Source organism: Theobroma cacao, chromosome 10 (assembly GCF_053813885.1).
Source record: "Theobroma cacao isolate CCN51 chromosome 10, ASM5381388v1, whole genome shotgun sequence".
Taxonomy (NCBI): Eukaryota; Viridiplantae; Streptophyta; class Magnoliopsida; order Malvales; family Malvaceae; genus Theobroma; species Theobroma cacao.
In genome coordinates, this window is record NC_142648.1 from 4,737,106 (window position 1) to 4,753,599 (window position 16,494).

A 16,494-nucleotide genomic window follows, 5' to 3' on the forward strand; every position below is an offset into this window, starting at 1 on the left:
CTTAATTTTTGGAAGATGTATTTTGATGGGGCACCCAATGCTTTGAGACACAGAATTGGAGTAGTGTTGATTTCTCCAGATGAAAAGTATTATTCAGCCACGGCAAGATTGAATTTCAACTGTACTAATAATATGGCAGAGTATGAGGCATTGGTGATGGGTTTACAAGCAACAATCGACATTAAGGTCGACATAAGAGGTTTACGGAGATTTAACTTTAGTGATATGTCAAATGAGAGGTGAATGAGAAACTAGAGATTCTAAACTGGTTCCATATCAAAAGCTAGTTGTAGAATGAAGTAAACAATTCAAGAAAATTAGCTTCAATCATTTGCCTTGAGAAAAGAACCAGATTGCCGATGCTCTAGCCACTCTAGCAACAATGTTTATAATAAATAACAGGGCTGACACGTCCTTTTGATTTAGGAATTCGGGAGGTCTCTACACATTGTTTGAATGTTGAAGAAGAACTTGATGGCAACCATGGTACTATGATATCATGCAATACATTAAGCACCAGGTGTATCCTGAAATGCCACAAAGAATGACAAGAGATTTCTCAGAAGGTTAACAATGGGTTTTTACCTCAATGAGGAAATACTCTACAAAAGAAACTGGGACCAAATTCTCCTCAAATGTGTGGATGCAGTCGAAGCTAATAAGATAATGGAAGAAGTCCATGAGGGATCATGTGGAGTTCATGCCAATGGACATATGTTACCCAATAAATTATAAAAGTTGGATACTATTGGTTGACATTGGAAGCAGATTGTATAAATTTTGCTTAAAAGTACCATAAATGCCAAATCTATGTTGATAAAATCCATGCTTTGCCATCCCTATTACACGTCTTCACAACGCTTTGGCCTTTTGCAATATGGGGAATGAATGTGATTAGGCTCATTACTCCAAAGGCCTATAATGGACATCAGTTCATATTGGTGGCCGTTGATTATTTAACGAAATGGGTAGAAGCAACTTCCTATGCTAATGTGACATAAAACATGGTTTGCAAGTTCATCAAAAGGGAGATAATATGTCAATATGGGTTTTCAGAAAAGATCATTACTGATAATGCAAGCAATTTGAACGGTGCAATGGTAAGAGAAGTTTATGCTAAATTCAAGATCAAGTACCATAGCTCAACAACTTATCGTCCAAAAATGAATGGAGTGGTAGAGGCGACTAATAAGAATATTAAAAAGATTGTCGAAAAAATAACTGAAGTTTATAAAGATTGGCATGAGAAGCTCCCTTTCGCTTTGCACGTATATCGGACTTTTGTGCGTACCTCCACAAGAGCAACTCCATACTCATTAATGTATGGTACAGAAGCAGTTCTATCTATTGAAATAGAAATTTCATCATTGAGAGTGTTAATGGAGACAAAGTTGGAAGAAGCTGAATGGGTCCGTTTTCGTCAAGAGCAACCAAATTGGATTGAAGAAAAGAGACTCGCGGCCCTATGTCATGGTCAAATGTATCAACAACGGATGATACGGGCATATGAGAAAAAAGTTAGTCATAGGCAATTCCGTGAAGGAGAGCTAGTTCTCAAGAGAATACTCCCTAATCAGACGAATTTTCGGGGAAAATGGATGTCAAATTGGGAAGCACCATATCTGGTAAAGAAAGTTTTTTTAGAAGGAGCTTTAATTTTGGCTAACATGGATGGGGAAGATTTGCCTAATCCAATGATGTGGATACGGTAAAGAAGTACTATACTTAAAAAAAACAACAACAAAAAAAACTTATAATAATAATAATAATAATAATAAAATATGAAAAAAAGAAAGGTTCGTGTTGAAAACCCGAAAAGGGCAACTTGTACCCAAAAAAGGTGGCTCATTTTGAAAACCCGAAAAGGGCGACTTAAGGCCAAAAGGTAGAGAGTTAGAATGAAATTTAAATATGTCAGCTCAAATGGAATATAAGATTGAGGTACAAACACACTATGAATGGAGCTCCACAATTTTGCAAAACAGGGGGAAGTTATGAGGTTTGCAACCTACAAATTTGCTCAAAGCATCAATCAAAGACAATTCTTGAAGTTGGAAATCAGATTGTTTTCTCTGAATGGTCTGAGTGTTCATTATTTGAATGATCTAATCATTGTTTTGTAAATTTCCCTTCCTTTGATTCTTTTTACACTTTTATATATATGAAATTCTCCTTCACTTCTATATTTCAAATCTTGCTTTCCACTAGTACATAATCCAACACAATGATTGTCATGGAAATGAATGATGACTGGTAAGGAAATGAACTCATTAAGCAACAAATTACATTCGTTGTTCAATGAAAGACTTAAGGATGAGGTCAAAACAAAAAAAAAGGAGCCTCAACATGAAAAAAAAAAGGAAAGAAAAGAGGCAGTCAAGTGTCAAAGGAAGGTGTGCGTAAAGAAAATTAAGAATGTTAACCAATGAAGAAAGGCACAGATGAAAATGATTAAAAGTTGTAATGAAAATTGGATGAAGCAAGAGAAGGGTCTAGGAACCTTAATGAATCATAAGCATGAAAGCATTCTATCATTTCAATCATGCATACATGCCTAGTCATGCACATGATTATTCTCAAAGCAAGAATCAAAATTAATTCATATCCCAAACTTCAAAAGTAGAAATTCACTCAACCTAAAGTGTTGAAGTTGTAAAACTTTGATGGAAGGATTTGTGTCTTTCATTTTCATGTTAATCCAATTAAGTTTGCATTAGAGTTTTTAAATCAAACCTGTTGTGAGATAGGTCAGGCCTAGATTAAGTCTAAGAATTTCAATTTTTAAATCGAACCTATTTTGAGATAGATCAAACCTAGATTAAGTCTAAAAATTTCAGTTTTAAATCGAACCTGTTGTGAGATAGGTCGAGCCTAGATTAAGTCTAAGAATTTCAATTTTTAAATCGAACCTGTTTTGAGATAGGTCAAGCCTAAATTAAGTCTAGAAATTTCAGTTTTAAGTCAAACCTGTTGTGAGATAGATCGAGCCTAGATAAAGTTTAGGAATTTCAATTATTAAATCGAACCTATTTTAAGATAGGTCGAGCCCAAATTTAGTCTAGAAATTTTAGTTTTTAAATTGAACCTGTTGTGAGATAAGTCGAGCCTAAATCAAGTTTAGGAATTTCAATTTTTAAGTCGAACCTGTTATGAGATAGGTCAAGCCTAGATCAAGTGTAGAAATTTTAATTTTTAAATCGAACCTGTTTTGAGATAGGTCGAGTCTAGATTAAGTTTAGAAATTTTTAATTTTTAAGTCAAATCTATTCTGATATAGGTCAAGCCTAGATCAAGTCTAGAAATTTTAATTTTTAAATCGAACCTATTTTGAGATAGGTCGAACTTAGATTAAGTCTAGAAATTTCATTTTTTTTTTAACCCAAGTCAAGCTTAAGAATTTCATTTTTTTTTAAATCAAACCTGTTTTGAGATAGGTCAAGCCTAGATCAAATTGCTTAAATCGATTACGGTGTCTACATCTTTGCACTATTCTTGATTCTCAAGAATGTACAAAAAGGAGCAATTGTAGACACCCATCCAAAAATCAAGCAGAAATAAAAATAAACAATAATGTAATATAACAAAAAAAGAAAATAAGAAATAAATTTAAATAATAAAAAAAGGGAAAAAAAAGAAAAGAAAACAAGGAAACGACTGAGTGTGTGCTCAGCGTCCCTCTCTAGTTCATCATTACAGAGCATTTAATGCACCTGGGAGGCAGCCGAATTTTGGGAGTAATGGTCACATCCGACTACCAACCCCCCCTCTTATTCCAAAGCCTTGTGAAATCATGTTTAGAAGAGCATGATTTACCTTTGGATTGTCCAAAATTTTGGACAATCTAGCTCTTAAAAAGGGGTCTCAAACAGACAATAAAATGAGAGGATTTTGGAAAAACTAAAGAAAACAATAAAAAAAAAACAACCTTTCAGAAACAAAAGAAAGCTAGATTCAAACTACAAAAGCACAAATCTTCCAAATCAAAAAAAAAAAAAAAGAGTGAACCAAAAATCCTAAACTACCAGTCGACTGCCTAGCCGCAATTAAAGGAAAAAATCACAACAAAAAACGAAACCAAAATACCAAAGAAAACCAAAAGGGAATTAGGTTTTTTGGGTTTCGAGAGGGAGTAGGAGAAGGCTGAAAGTTTAAGGGAAAGAAAGGAAAATCTAAGAAAGAAAGGAGAATAGAGAAGAAGAAGAAGAAGAAGAGGGGAAGAGAAAGGAAGAGTCGTCAAAGGGGAGAGAAGATGCCGGTGAGGAAGAAAGAGGAAGAGAGAAGAAGAAAAAGGGAAAAAAAAGAAGCGAAGAAAGGAAGATCAGGAAGAGAGAGAAGGAAGAAAGGAAAAAGAAAAAGAAAGAGAGAAGGAAAGGAAAGAAAAAGAAAAAAAAAGAAAGAGAAAGAGAAGAGCAGAAGAACAGCTGAGCAAAGCACCAAACGGTGCGCTTTGACTGAGGAGCAACGACTTGTGGAGCAAGCTTGGTTGCCTTGGGCCGATTCTAGCCCAAGATAAGTATAACCTCTCTTTGACCCATTTATGAATTTGTTTGGGTTAAGATGTTAGGTTGTTTTATTCTGAAATATGTTGTCCCAAATACATGATTAATCTAAGTAAGATGAAGTAAAATGTTAAGGAGAATTATTTAGTGTTAGGGTAGGAATATTAAACAAAAAAAAAAGAAAAGATAAACATTTGAATTCAAAAAAATAAAAAGAAATGGTAATGATTATAATAGTAAATATATATATATATATATATATATATATAATTGGGATCAATATTTATAGTTAGGAAAATTTTTAAGCTCGTCTTAAAGAAAGTAATGATAAAAATAAAAAAAATGAAAATGAAAATAAAAAAATAATAAGATATAAAATTAAAAGTAATAAAGATGTACAATACCCATTGTTCCGGAAATTATATAAGTTATCAATGATGGGATATCCATTCAGAACACGAGAAGTCGCAATTTTGAGTGATTTTTTTTAGATTAGGGATTTCGATTAAGACTCCACCAGTATGATGGGAGGGTTTTAATTCAGAATTCTAATGTTTCTAATTTTAAATAAATAAAAAACTATATATACTTAATCACCAATTAACCAATATATATATATATATATAAAGGAATAAGAAATTAATGATAACAATAAATTTGTTAATCATAATAATAAAAAATAGATAAAATACATAAGCATAAATAATAATAACTACGGATAATAAAAAAATATACGTGGTCTAAAATATGATTTTGGGAGAGTTTCATATATTAAAATAAATAAAGTATATGACGAAATAGAAATGGTTATACAAAAACAATAAATAAATGTAAAACATTTGTTCATGATAAATTAGCTCAAGGAAAAGTAGTAAATAAGAAACAAACATTGAATCTACGAGTACGTCATGTATCATTGTTGCATTGTTAAATGTCATGACATATACACATATTCTGTATACGAGTATAAGGGCCGATGATGGGACTGTCCAAGGAAGTTCGCGAAGGCAAGTTTCTTCGGTAAATTTCTTAGGTGAAAAGATACCTCTAGATCCTATCAGTATGATGGGAGGGTTCGGAGAAATATCTTTAATAAAAAGTTTTTGCTTGTATTAGGATTTACATTCATAAAAATACTATTTTTTTTTTCACAAATGACTACCCCGATAATGGGATTTACTCGTTAAACTTGCAAAGGCAAGTCTTCCGGGTAATTCCTTAGGTGAAAGGATATCTCCGGATCCCACCAGCATGATGGGTGGATTTGAGATATATCTTCAATAAAAGGTATTTGTTTGGCATTATTTCGATCTTATGCCATGCATTACATAATAGCATCACATGCACGTTCAACTCGTAAAATCAAATAAAATATTTTAATTTAAGACAAATAAACAATAATTAAGGGAATATAAAAACAAATCAATGGGTTAGGATAACACATGATTAAATGGTACTATTCGTAGAACGGATGTCATAGGGGTGCTAATCTTATGTTTATCGTACTCTCAAACCCAACTTTAAACAAAAAATACGTACACTAGTTTATCGTTCTTTTGACAGACCTAAAATCAGTTTAGGATCCCGTTGAATAGAACAAATTCATTAGGTGGCCAATAACACATAAAAAAAAAGATTGGTAGCGACTCCCTAAGTTAACCATGTCTAGCGATCGAGTTTCCGGACCCGGCACGTTATGACAGCTTGTTACTCGATCAATTGTCCATGTAAGTTTATGTTTATAGTTATGTAGAAAACGCAGAAACTTAACTATTTTAATTTGTTTATAAAAAACTAGAGCCAAAAAAAGAGGGTTTAAAAAGATTAAGAAAGTTATTTTCTTTATGATTCTTCGACTTAAAAGTTTTCTAATAAGAAAAAGCAAGAGCCACGATGAAGAACCTCAAATAAGAGTTCAAAAAACTTCTAAATTGAATAGCACGTTGTCCCTCTCCCGGCCTTTCTTGAAGACCAACGGGGAGACAATAGGAGAGAAACCTTACCCGATATCAACCGAGGATGGCTGTAGCTTAGATATCGGGTATCAAAAAAAGGAAAGGTTATGTACAGTACCGCATTAAAAGTATGGGCTTGGGCTCAAAGTGATTAGTACTTCTACCTTCACTCTTGAGCTAGAACAGTCACTGATTGTATCATGAACCCTCACCCATGCCGAGTATTTATGAGTTATCTAGAACTTTTAAGAGGATGAATTGAGAGCAAAGTTTCAAAAAATGAGATAGCTGTGCTAAACCTAAAAGGCCATGCTTATCGACTTCTTAGTGGGCCTTGGGCCATGTTTCTGACAGTCCCTATTTATGGCTTGTGTCTCTTATGAAATTTTTTTCTAAGTTTATAATTTGGGATTATATAATCCAAAGTAGCTATTAATTCTAATTGATTTTAATTTTGAACTGACAAAACATTAAGTTAATTTTCTTTCTTAAATATTAAGTTAATTTGCTTGCTTAATCATTTTGACAAGTTTTATTTAATAATTTCTAATGCATATAAGGGTTTTTTTTTTTTACATTAAGACAAATTTGTGAAGAAATTAATATCAATCCAGTCTCAATTGTAAAAATGATAAGATTAGATAATGGACTGAAAAGGGAAAAAAATTGATGATAAGACTATCCTTGTTATGAGATTAGTTTGGACAGTATCATCGATGGAATTTTGAATAGCATTTCTGATGGATTAAATATCATCATAGACGAAATTGGAATATCAGTGATTGAACTTTTGTCTATGGTTGAACTTAATTTTCGTCGATGAAAATGTTAAATTTGGTACTTGTTGTTTGGAATTCCTTGATTACCTTGGTGAGATTATTAAAGGTGTGGAAGATGGCTTTTTTTTTTTTTTTTGTTAATATTTGGTCAATTGGACTACATTGAAATGAAATGATCTTTAATGGTAAAGTGTGAAATAGGATGCAAGTGTTCGATAACATGAAAATGAGAGTGAGTTTTCAAGGTAAAATAGCTGAAAGATAAGAACACATTTGTAGACCTCATCAGCCAACCCAAGAAGGCAATCATAACTAGTCTATATAGAGTGGTGTATTATTGTTATGGCTATTTTTTGTGGTTGCCATACGGCCTCTGTTTTGATTGTGTATTATTGTTGCGGCTTGTTAATAAGCAAGTGTTAAAGTGTTCGATTGTTTGTTCTAATGTCTAACTATTCACAAAAAATAAATGTTTATAAAATTATGTATTTATTATCTCATGCAAGCTGGTCGTCAAAAATCGAATAAAAAAACATTACTATTATTAGTATTAGTCACAATTCTGAAATATGGAAAGACGACTGGATAAATAATAATATCATTTCTTTGAGCTTCTCTCGAATTTACACTCTTGTAGTCAACAAAAACAAAGCATATTGTAGAATGTAACAATTGAAATGGAAACAGTTCGGATTTAAAATATCAATTTTTGCTGGAGACCGTTTGGTTAGGAGCTGCCATAGTGGGAAGAATTCTTGTCCTTGATGAACCAATTCACTCCACATCCAATCGGTTCAATTAGTTCGTGTACTTTAGTAAAGTAGTGGATTTAGTTTTTGTACAATAAATTGTAAAATTTGAATCTTTATAATTTTCAAATTTGACAATGTCGATCCAATTGTTAATAGTATTAAAATTTTATTATTATTTATACTTACATGACATTTTTTAACTTATGTAATACTGAATATGATTTGTTAATGATGACATGATATTTTTTTATCAATTTCACAACATTTTTTTTCACTATTTTAACTTATACAGCATAGAAATTTAGTTCTTCTTTATCTCACAACACTTTTTCCTAAATCTTAGAAACATATTCATAATTTTGATTTGTTTCTTTTCAAATCCTATTTAAAACCATTAACTCATACTAAATAATTCTATATCCACATTTATAAAATCCATGTTAATACTTGGTCATATCATATCGCTACTATTATTACATCATTCATGAAATATTACATCATCATTGTTATAATATCATATTTAATGTCAAATCAATAAGAAAATGGCATGTCGACATAATTAAATGTCATATTAATATATATAATAAAAAATTTTAATATATTAAATTAACATTGTCAATTTTAAAAAATATAAAGACTCAATTTTTATAAATTATTATATGAAAATTAAATCTATCAAATTTTTTAAAAAAAAAAAGTTAAAATTCATTGATAATCAGGTGAACATGAATTCATCCTCAAATACAAAAGTTTTACAGTGTTATCAAAACAAAGCATCAACAAACAAAAAAGCCCTATATACAAAAATGGGTTCATCTAAAGCACCCTGTACACCCCTTAGAACACACAAAACATCATTAAACGTCAAGACCACATCTATTTACCATGAATCAAAAGAGGGGATGGAAACCAAACCTCATAATTCAAAGGTTGAATTATTTGGTTTTGTTATTTATTGGGAAAGTAGCAGTTAAATTCGAGTTGACGAGAAGGGGTTTGGATGCGGCCTTAGCCAAATGCAGTTTTGCAAAGCAGAGATGGAAACTGCTGGGCGTCGGTTCTTCAATTACCTCTCCCTTTGGAGGATCTATATAATATGGATGTCGTGTTGCAAACTTTGGGGAGTTCATTGGTATTTGGAATATGCTTCTTTTATTATGATGCTTTAATGGGGAGAAAAGTTACATATCCCAACATTTTTTTCAATAGTAAATCCACGAATATAATTATTCACTTCACTTCAAGCTTTTACAGCATGGTTATATCATATATGTATTGGGCTTCATCTGGATCTATGAGGAAGGTTTTGATATTTCGAGTTGATCCAGGGAAAAATAAAACCACAAAATACTATTTGCTGGCCAAGGAATTTGTTTCCCTTTACTATTCATCAATAGTATTTGCTGGGGAAAACAGAATCTCAAGTTCTAAACATCACAAAATTTGCAGTTTTCATCTTTTGTTTTCCCCTTCTGGCCACAGCAAAAAATAAAAGAAAGCATTTCTTTTCCTTCTCAAGGATAGAAGAATCTTAATCTCACAAAGACCAACTGCTCTTTAATCCTTGATGACTTCCTCTAGAAAATCCATTTTTGGCTATATCACATATTTACTTGCCGGTTGCCAATGAATTTTGAGAATATAGCAGTTGAGAAAATGAATGGGACTCTTCAGTGGATTGAAGCAGAGTTGAAGTCGAATCCTTTTCTTTCTTCAAACAAAATGATTCAAAGGTGAAACTGATCCAATATATTTATAGACATCAGAAAGTACAAAGTTCGGGGAACAAAGTTATGATGGACATTAGGTACCTTATAGTGTCTCTCAAGTCAAGTCTGCAAGAGACTCAAGAAGAAACACAGCATACTCTCTGGCAAGAAAAGCATTCATCCCAAGCTTTTAGATGGTATTAAATGTTCAAAAGACATCTCAGACAGTCCAAATGGGCTTCTTATAAGGTAGCTTGCTTATAAGGAGAAACAGCTTCTTTTCATGCTCAAGATGAGAGAGACGAGAGGGATCCCCTTTGAGCAGCATGAAGAGGTCACCAAATGAAAAATTAATCTCCCTGGAGAAGGGGAGCAAAATGAAATTTGGATGTCAGATGAGAAGTTTAAAACTACTGAAGCTCAAAGAGATAAAAATTGCCATCAAAGGCCAAAGCAAATAAAACATTAAAAGAATAAACTACAATACATTGTAAATAATGGAGTAACAATGCTAGCAAATAACAGTTCACAGCAATAGGAGGTAGAACTTGCAAAACACAAAAACAAATGTCGCAAGTAGGAATTAGTATACTTACATTGTGCTGCTCTCTTTTTCCATTGTGACATTGTTTAGCTTCCCTTGCCTGACATACTCATAGCTGTCCGCGAGAGTCTCTTTCTTCTCCTGTATTAGTAGAGTTTGTTAGGCAACCTTACTAGACTTATCATTCCTTCATTATAGTATGTTCTTCTCATCTATGTGTATGCATGGAGGGAGGTCTTTGTCATATACTTTTCAATTTTCTCAGCAGACTGGAACATAAATTTAACAAATGAGACCTAATAGATTAAAACCGGCAGAGTGAAGAAGATTCTGTTGGTAATCCAAAAAGTACAAGAAACCGAACCAATGACTACGTGTCAACTCCAAGATGAACAAAAATGAATGAAGCTACCATAACAATCACTAGAAAGCATCAATTTCACTTTAGAAAAAATGCCATTACAGAATGTGAAGCTACTATTTAGAAGGAACAAGTTACCGGGAAATTGTAGTCGGTCTGAGTTTCTCCATCCAAATACAATGTATAGGCTAATGACAATAGGAATATATCACCAACTTTCATAGGATATCTCTCTGTGTCCACATCTAGCTGCATGAGAATTTTATGAAGCTGGCTCCGTGCTTCGATGGAAGTAACTGCAGCATATCAAAAGCAAACTAATGTGAATGACAGAGTATTCAAATAAATATTACATGAGATACTGGAAATAAACCAAAAAGTCTAAAACGACAAATAATGTCAAGGTAAAAACTTTACCAAATAACAAACTTTATAAATAAATCAACTTAACAACAGATAATGCTAATATAATTACACTTTAAATAGCTAATATAATTAGAATATGAAAATCCTGCAAGAATGTAATATTATAATCTGCCCTTTTCTTTTGATGCCATTACAAGATATACCTTCCTAAACTATCTCTTAACATTATCAACAAGAATCAAGCATATACTCCAAAAGCACTATATTTGACAAAATAATAAAAAAAGAAAAGAAAAGACATGTTTTTACCTCCGTTAATCTCCTGATCCGCCTTGTGCACCACGAAAACCTGCTGAAAAATTACATGGTCTGCCTTCGACATCTTAATTTGCAGCAAAAGCACTCTTACAAAAGAATATAAGCAAGATTGTCAAAAGTAATTAACAAACAATAAAAACCACCCAAAAGATTTGCATTACGTTTCCTTCTAAACTTCTCTAAAAACCCTTTAAGGGATTGTAGTTGTTCTTCTAGAAAAAGACAGAAAACTCAAGAAAATAGAAAAGGAAAAGAAAAACAAAAAAGAACGTCTTTTTCATGCATGCTTCTTACACGAGCAATTATCAATGCAAGTTTACGTATATAGTTATATAAAAAGCAGAGAAACTTAAGTATTTTAATTTGTCTTCATGAAAAAATTGAGCAAAAAAGGGGTTCAAAAAGATTAAGAAAGGTATTTTCTTCATGATTCTTGGACTTAAAAGTTTTCAAAGAAAAAAGCAAGAACCACGATGAAAAACCTCAAATAAGAGTTCAAGAACTTCTAAATTAATGCTCATTTCTCAAGTAGTTGAAAAAGAATAACACGTTGTCACTTTCCCGGCCTTTCTTGGCTACCAAAAGGGTGACGAGAAGAGGAAGACAGAGAGAGAGCTTACCAGATATCAGCAGTGGGGTTTTAGGGTGGTTTATGGAAGGTTCTAAAGGAGAGAGAAAGGATATATTTAGTAGCGCTTGGGCTCAAATTAATAAAAGAGTTTTCTATCTTGGAAGGAACAACGGCCTGATTGCTCTTTGCTTGGAAATGAGTTGGCCTATTGGGAGAACTTTGTTGGGCAGTTTCCTTTTGGGTTTCTCTTGTTCTTGTGTGGTCACGGGAGCTTTCTAACGGACCAGAGTGTTGCTATTTTTTTGATGCGGCAGTAAGGACGTTCGTCTTGCATCTGCTGCTGAGGTCTTCTGTTGGTTTTTTTTTTTTTTATTAGGCCAATATCTTTTGTAATGACTGGTAGTTCGGACAAATGTATAGATTTCTCCTGTTCAACCGAATTTGTTTATGTCATGAGAGTCTTTTAGGAACAAATAAGAGACTCAAAATGACATCACGATTATGAAGTTAATAATTTTTTTATAAGAAATTGAATATATATAATTTTTTTTTATTTTTTACAGTGAGATAAATTTGTGAAGAAATTAATAATAATTCAGCCTGAACTCTATTCTAAAATGGTAAGATTAGATAAGGAACTGAAAGGAAAAAAAAGTCTGAAATGGTTTTTGTTTACCTTAAATTGATGATATTTTGATTGGCAGAGCTGCCCTTGTGATGAGATAAGTTTGGAAATTGATATATGAATCTTTTGACTTTGGTCTAATAGAATAAGACAAATTTGAGAATTTTATTTTGAAAGAGTATAATTTTCTTGAGTTTATTATTTAATATGTATCGTGACTATCATGTATGATTGGCGTCAAAAATATTTAGCATTACTTGTGAACCAATTAATAAGGAAAATTTGAGTGAGGAATGGATTGATCGTTTTATATTGAAAGGGGCTTTTTCAAAGACGTTTGTCTTGACGGTGATTAAAAATATTGGGAGAGTGATGGACTATAGGTTGAGGGTTAATAATTTTTTTACGATTCGACAGAATGTATGCTATGAAAAAATTTAAATAAAATTACTAGCCATCTCTTTTTTTCAGAGTCATGAACCATGAGAAATATGGGCAATGTGGTGTAACATGTGGACCTGCACATTGGTGACCCCGGGTGAGGCTTTTGCATTTCTTCTTGCTTGGAATTCCTTGATTACCGGTGGGATAGTCAAAAGTGTCGAAGATGGCTTTTTTCGTAATTATATGGTCAATTTGACTGCAACGAAATGCAATGATCTTTAATAGTAAGGTGTGGGATAGAATGTAAGTGTTTGATACTATGAAAATGAGAGTGGATTGACGGTTCAAGAAGAAAAGGCCAGAAGATAAAATTACATTTGTAGACCTCATCAGCCAACCCAATTTGGCAGTCGTGTCTAGAAGGATAAAGGAGTCCCAGACAGCTATCACTTGGATGAGTCCACTTTTTGATACTTTAAAATTTAATGTTGATGGGACCTCAAAAAGAAAACCACGAGAAGTGAGTACTGGTGGTGTTATTAGAGACGAGGTTGGGGCGGTTAAACATATGTTTTCCAAAGTTGTGGGTGTCATGGATTGTAAAGCAGTTGAGTTGGTTGCTATGAAAGAGGTCTTCATGATGTTCGGTTCTTCAAAACGGGTTTACTGTTATGGTTATTTTTTGTGATTTCCATACAACTTATGTTTTGATCTTGTATGGTAGAGAAGTGCTGGTCGACAATGTCCACGTTTGTATTCTCATCTTCACCTATAAAGTGCTTTGTGAACCTTTCTTTATATAAGCCAACATTTTATTGGTTCTTGAAAGAGAACTTCCAGATTCAGAGTATGGTATTTCGTCACTATCCACATCACACAGCCTTAGCTCTTGCCATTTCATAGCCCCACAAAATCTGTAGCTGAAGAGAGAAATGAAAAGGTTTGTCTCCCCTTTAACTTTAGAGAAACAACTTTGCACAACCTCATTTCATCAGAGCCCACATAATCCACAATACATTATGCAGAAAACCAGAAAACAAAAACTCATTTACTACTCAATATCCCAATTTTGTCACATTTCCTCTGCAGCTCATAACTCAGATCCTTGCCATGAATATATTCTCTTTGTCAGCGCCTCTCTTTACAAGCAAGTCAGCACAGTTGTTCCTTTCCCTGAAAATATTTGTGAACTGAACACATCCAATAATCTGTGTCACTCATCCACTAGCTGAAAAATTTTCCATCACCTCCATGGTCTCCTCACAAGTTTAACAATCCAGATCATCATAACACTCGAGTCAGATTCCCACTAAAGCCTTCTTTCCTACCTACTTCGGTTGATTAAATACTTCCAGTGCTATCTTTATCGCTACGAGTTCAGCAAAATTAGCATCACACACCACAATTGGGCCTGAAAAAAAAGGCCAATATATTTCCACTGTCGTCTCTCAACACCCCTGCTCTTCCCAACTTTCCCTTTACTGGCCTATCAGTATTAAAAATTTTATAAACCCCTCACTTGGTGGCTCCCCTCCCTCACTTCTCCTAGAATCCCCTTTCCTACCCTTCTGCCCTCCCTCCTCTCTGGGGCCCATCCACCACTCTGCTTCGGTAATCGACACTCCCGCTCCTAAAGCTTTAACTCAAACCATTGTCGTAATTTTTACTAGCGTAACTAGATCCCTTACTTTCCATTCTCATTTCTAACCTCCCCACATGGTCCACAAAGCTGCCAAAAAAATAAGTCTCCACCTGTTGACACCATACGAATTTGGTAAACACTACCCAAGCACTCCCCACCACTTCAAGATCTCACCCCAAAACTCCCAACCTCCACTTACAATTCAGTATTAGGTGGTTATAATCCTCAAATTCCACACGACACTAACACTTTAAAAAAATAAGATTTTACTGACGAAATATTTTTCGTCGATATAATCCGTCAATAATTATTAACGGATTGTCGATAGAACACTGATGGAGTTTTGTGTTCCCTATTACTAATGGAGTTTTGTGTTCTTTATTATTGACGAAATTCTGACAGAAAATACAAACGAATGAGTTCCGTCAGTATTCCCTCAACAACACAACATCGCGACTGAATAATGAAATAGTACCAATTGACCGTTGGAATTAGTTTATCGATGAAGATATAATCGACACATTATACCAATCAATTTATCGACGAAATATGTGGTCGGTACTATTTTCAAAAAGTCAATGAACTTGCGATCGGTAAGACATTGGTAAGCTTACTGACAAAGTTGTTGATAGAATTTCTATCAGTAATTATTTTGTACATAAATTTCCTGCTTGAGAATTCGATTTTTAATTGCCAATGAATTGTTCCGTCAGTAATTCCGTTGATATTTATAATTCAAATGCCCTCGGCAAGATTTCTCTCCCTTATTTTCCCTTTTCCCCTTCTCCCTTTTCTTCTCTCTGTCTACTCCACTCTCCTGCCGCCTAACCCTACACCCGACCAGACTACACCCTTAGCCAATGATCAAACCACCCCCTCGACAACCATCTCTCTCCCCTTTCTCTTTCACTCAACTCTTTCTCTCTCGCTCTTCCCTCTTCTCCCTAAGCCCCATGCGTGCCCTTTACCCAATGCATCTGCCGACACAACCTCCCCCACTAGTGCCTTCGACCCACCCACCCTCACCGGCAGCCATCTCCTCCACTGCCAGTGGCCAGTGCCTAGGTACCCTATTGCTTAAACCTTTTTTACAAATAATTAGTTAAATTATTTGTGTACATGAATGTTGACTGTTGCCATTGCTGTTAACTTTAATTTGTATATTTTAGGGTTTAGGTTTGATTGTTGCCATTGTCATTGCTGTTAGTTAAATTGTGTATTAGATTTGCAATTCTAGCTGTGTTGTAGCTTCTTGGTTTAGGGTTTAATAAGTAATTTTATGTAATTTAAAAAATATTGAAATTAATTTAGGTGTTAATAACAGTTAATTAAATATTATATAATATTCAGGATATTATGTAATGTAATGTGTTAGTAATTAAACCATAAATTAAATAAGTAATAGTATATAATATTTTATTTATTTAAATTAATTAAGGTTATATGGAATTAATAACATAATTTAGCTAAGTAAAAAGTATTGTATTAGTACTCAAACAATTAATTAAATTGGTAAATTTAGTAAAATTTACCCAAAATCCACTTCCACCCAATCAATGAGATTAGATGTTTACTTTTGAATTATTATCAGATATTTACATTGGAATTTTTTTTATTAATAACGATTTGTATTAGATTTTCACATTTTCTATATACCTATACATGTTTGTTATATGCTTACTTTATCAATAACAGCATCATATATAATTTTATTATGAATAGAACAAAATTTAATACAAATCATAAAAAAAAAAACCACTTTGCAAGTACTACTGACGAAATTGTCAATGATGTCATCTATTAACAATGGAATTCATCAACTACTGACGAAGTTTATACAAAATATCGACAGAATCTTAACGCAATTTTTGTCATTGCTAATGGATACTGCTTGTAAACTTCAAAGCTTGCTCCATCGGTTATCCCTCAGCAATCACCGATGGAACACTAACGAAATGGTATTTGTCAATAATGTTACCAATGGAATTT

The 16,494-nt window shown here is 33.3% G+C and overlaps 2 protein-coding genes across 2 annotated transcripts; one reads left to right on the top strand and one right to left on the bottom strand.

The window, feature by feature from the left end:
* Positions 1-1,004: 1,004 nt before the first annotated feature.
* Positions 1,005-1,712, top strand: LOC148760299 (uncharacterized). Its single transcript, XM_088802532.1, has one exon. It carries the CDS (start codon positions 1,005-1,007, stop codon positions 1,710-1,712), a length of 708 nt encoding a protein of 235 aa, XP_088658658.1.
* Positions 1,713-9,914: 8,202 nt separating this feature from the next.
* On the bottom strand, positions 9,915-11,347 carry LOC18586467 (DNA-directed RNA polymerases II, IV and V subunit 8B-like). The gene is made up of 4 exons (XM_007009872.3): positions 11,275-11,347; positions 10,738-10,895; positions 10,291-10,379; positions 9,915-10,053 (listed from the first exon to the last, which is right to left on the bottom strand). The coding sequence occupies exons 1-4, from the start codon at positions 11,345-11,347 to the stop codon at positions 9,915-9,917; spliced, it is 459 nt and encodes a 152-aa protein (XP_007009934.3).
* Between the last annotated feature and the right edge of the window lie 5,147 nt (positions 11,348-16,494).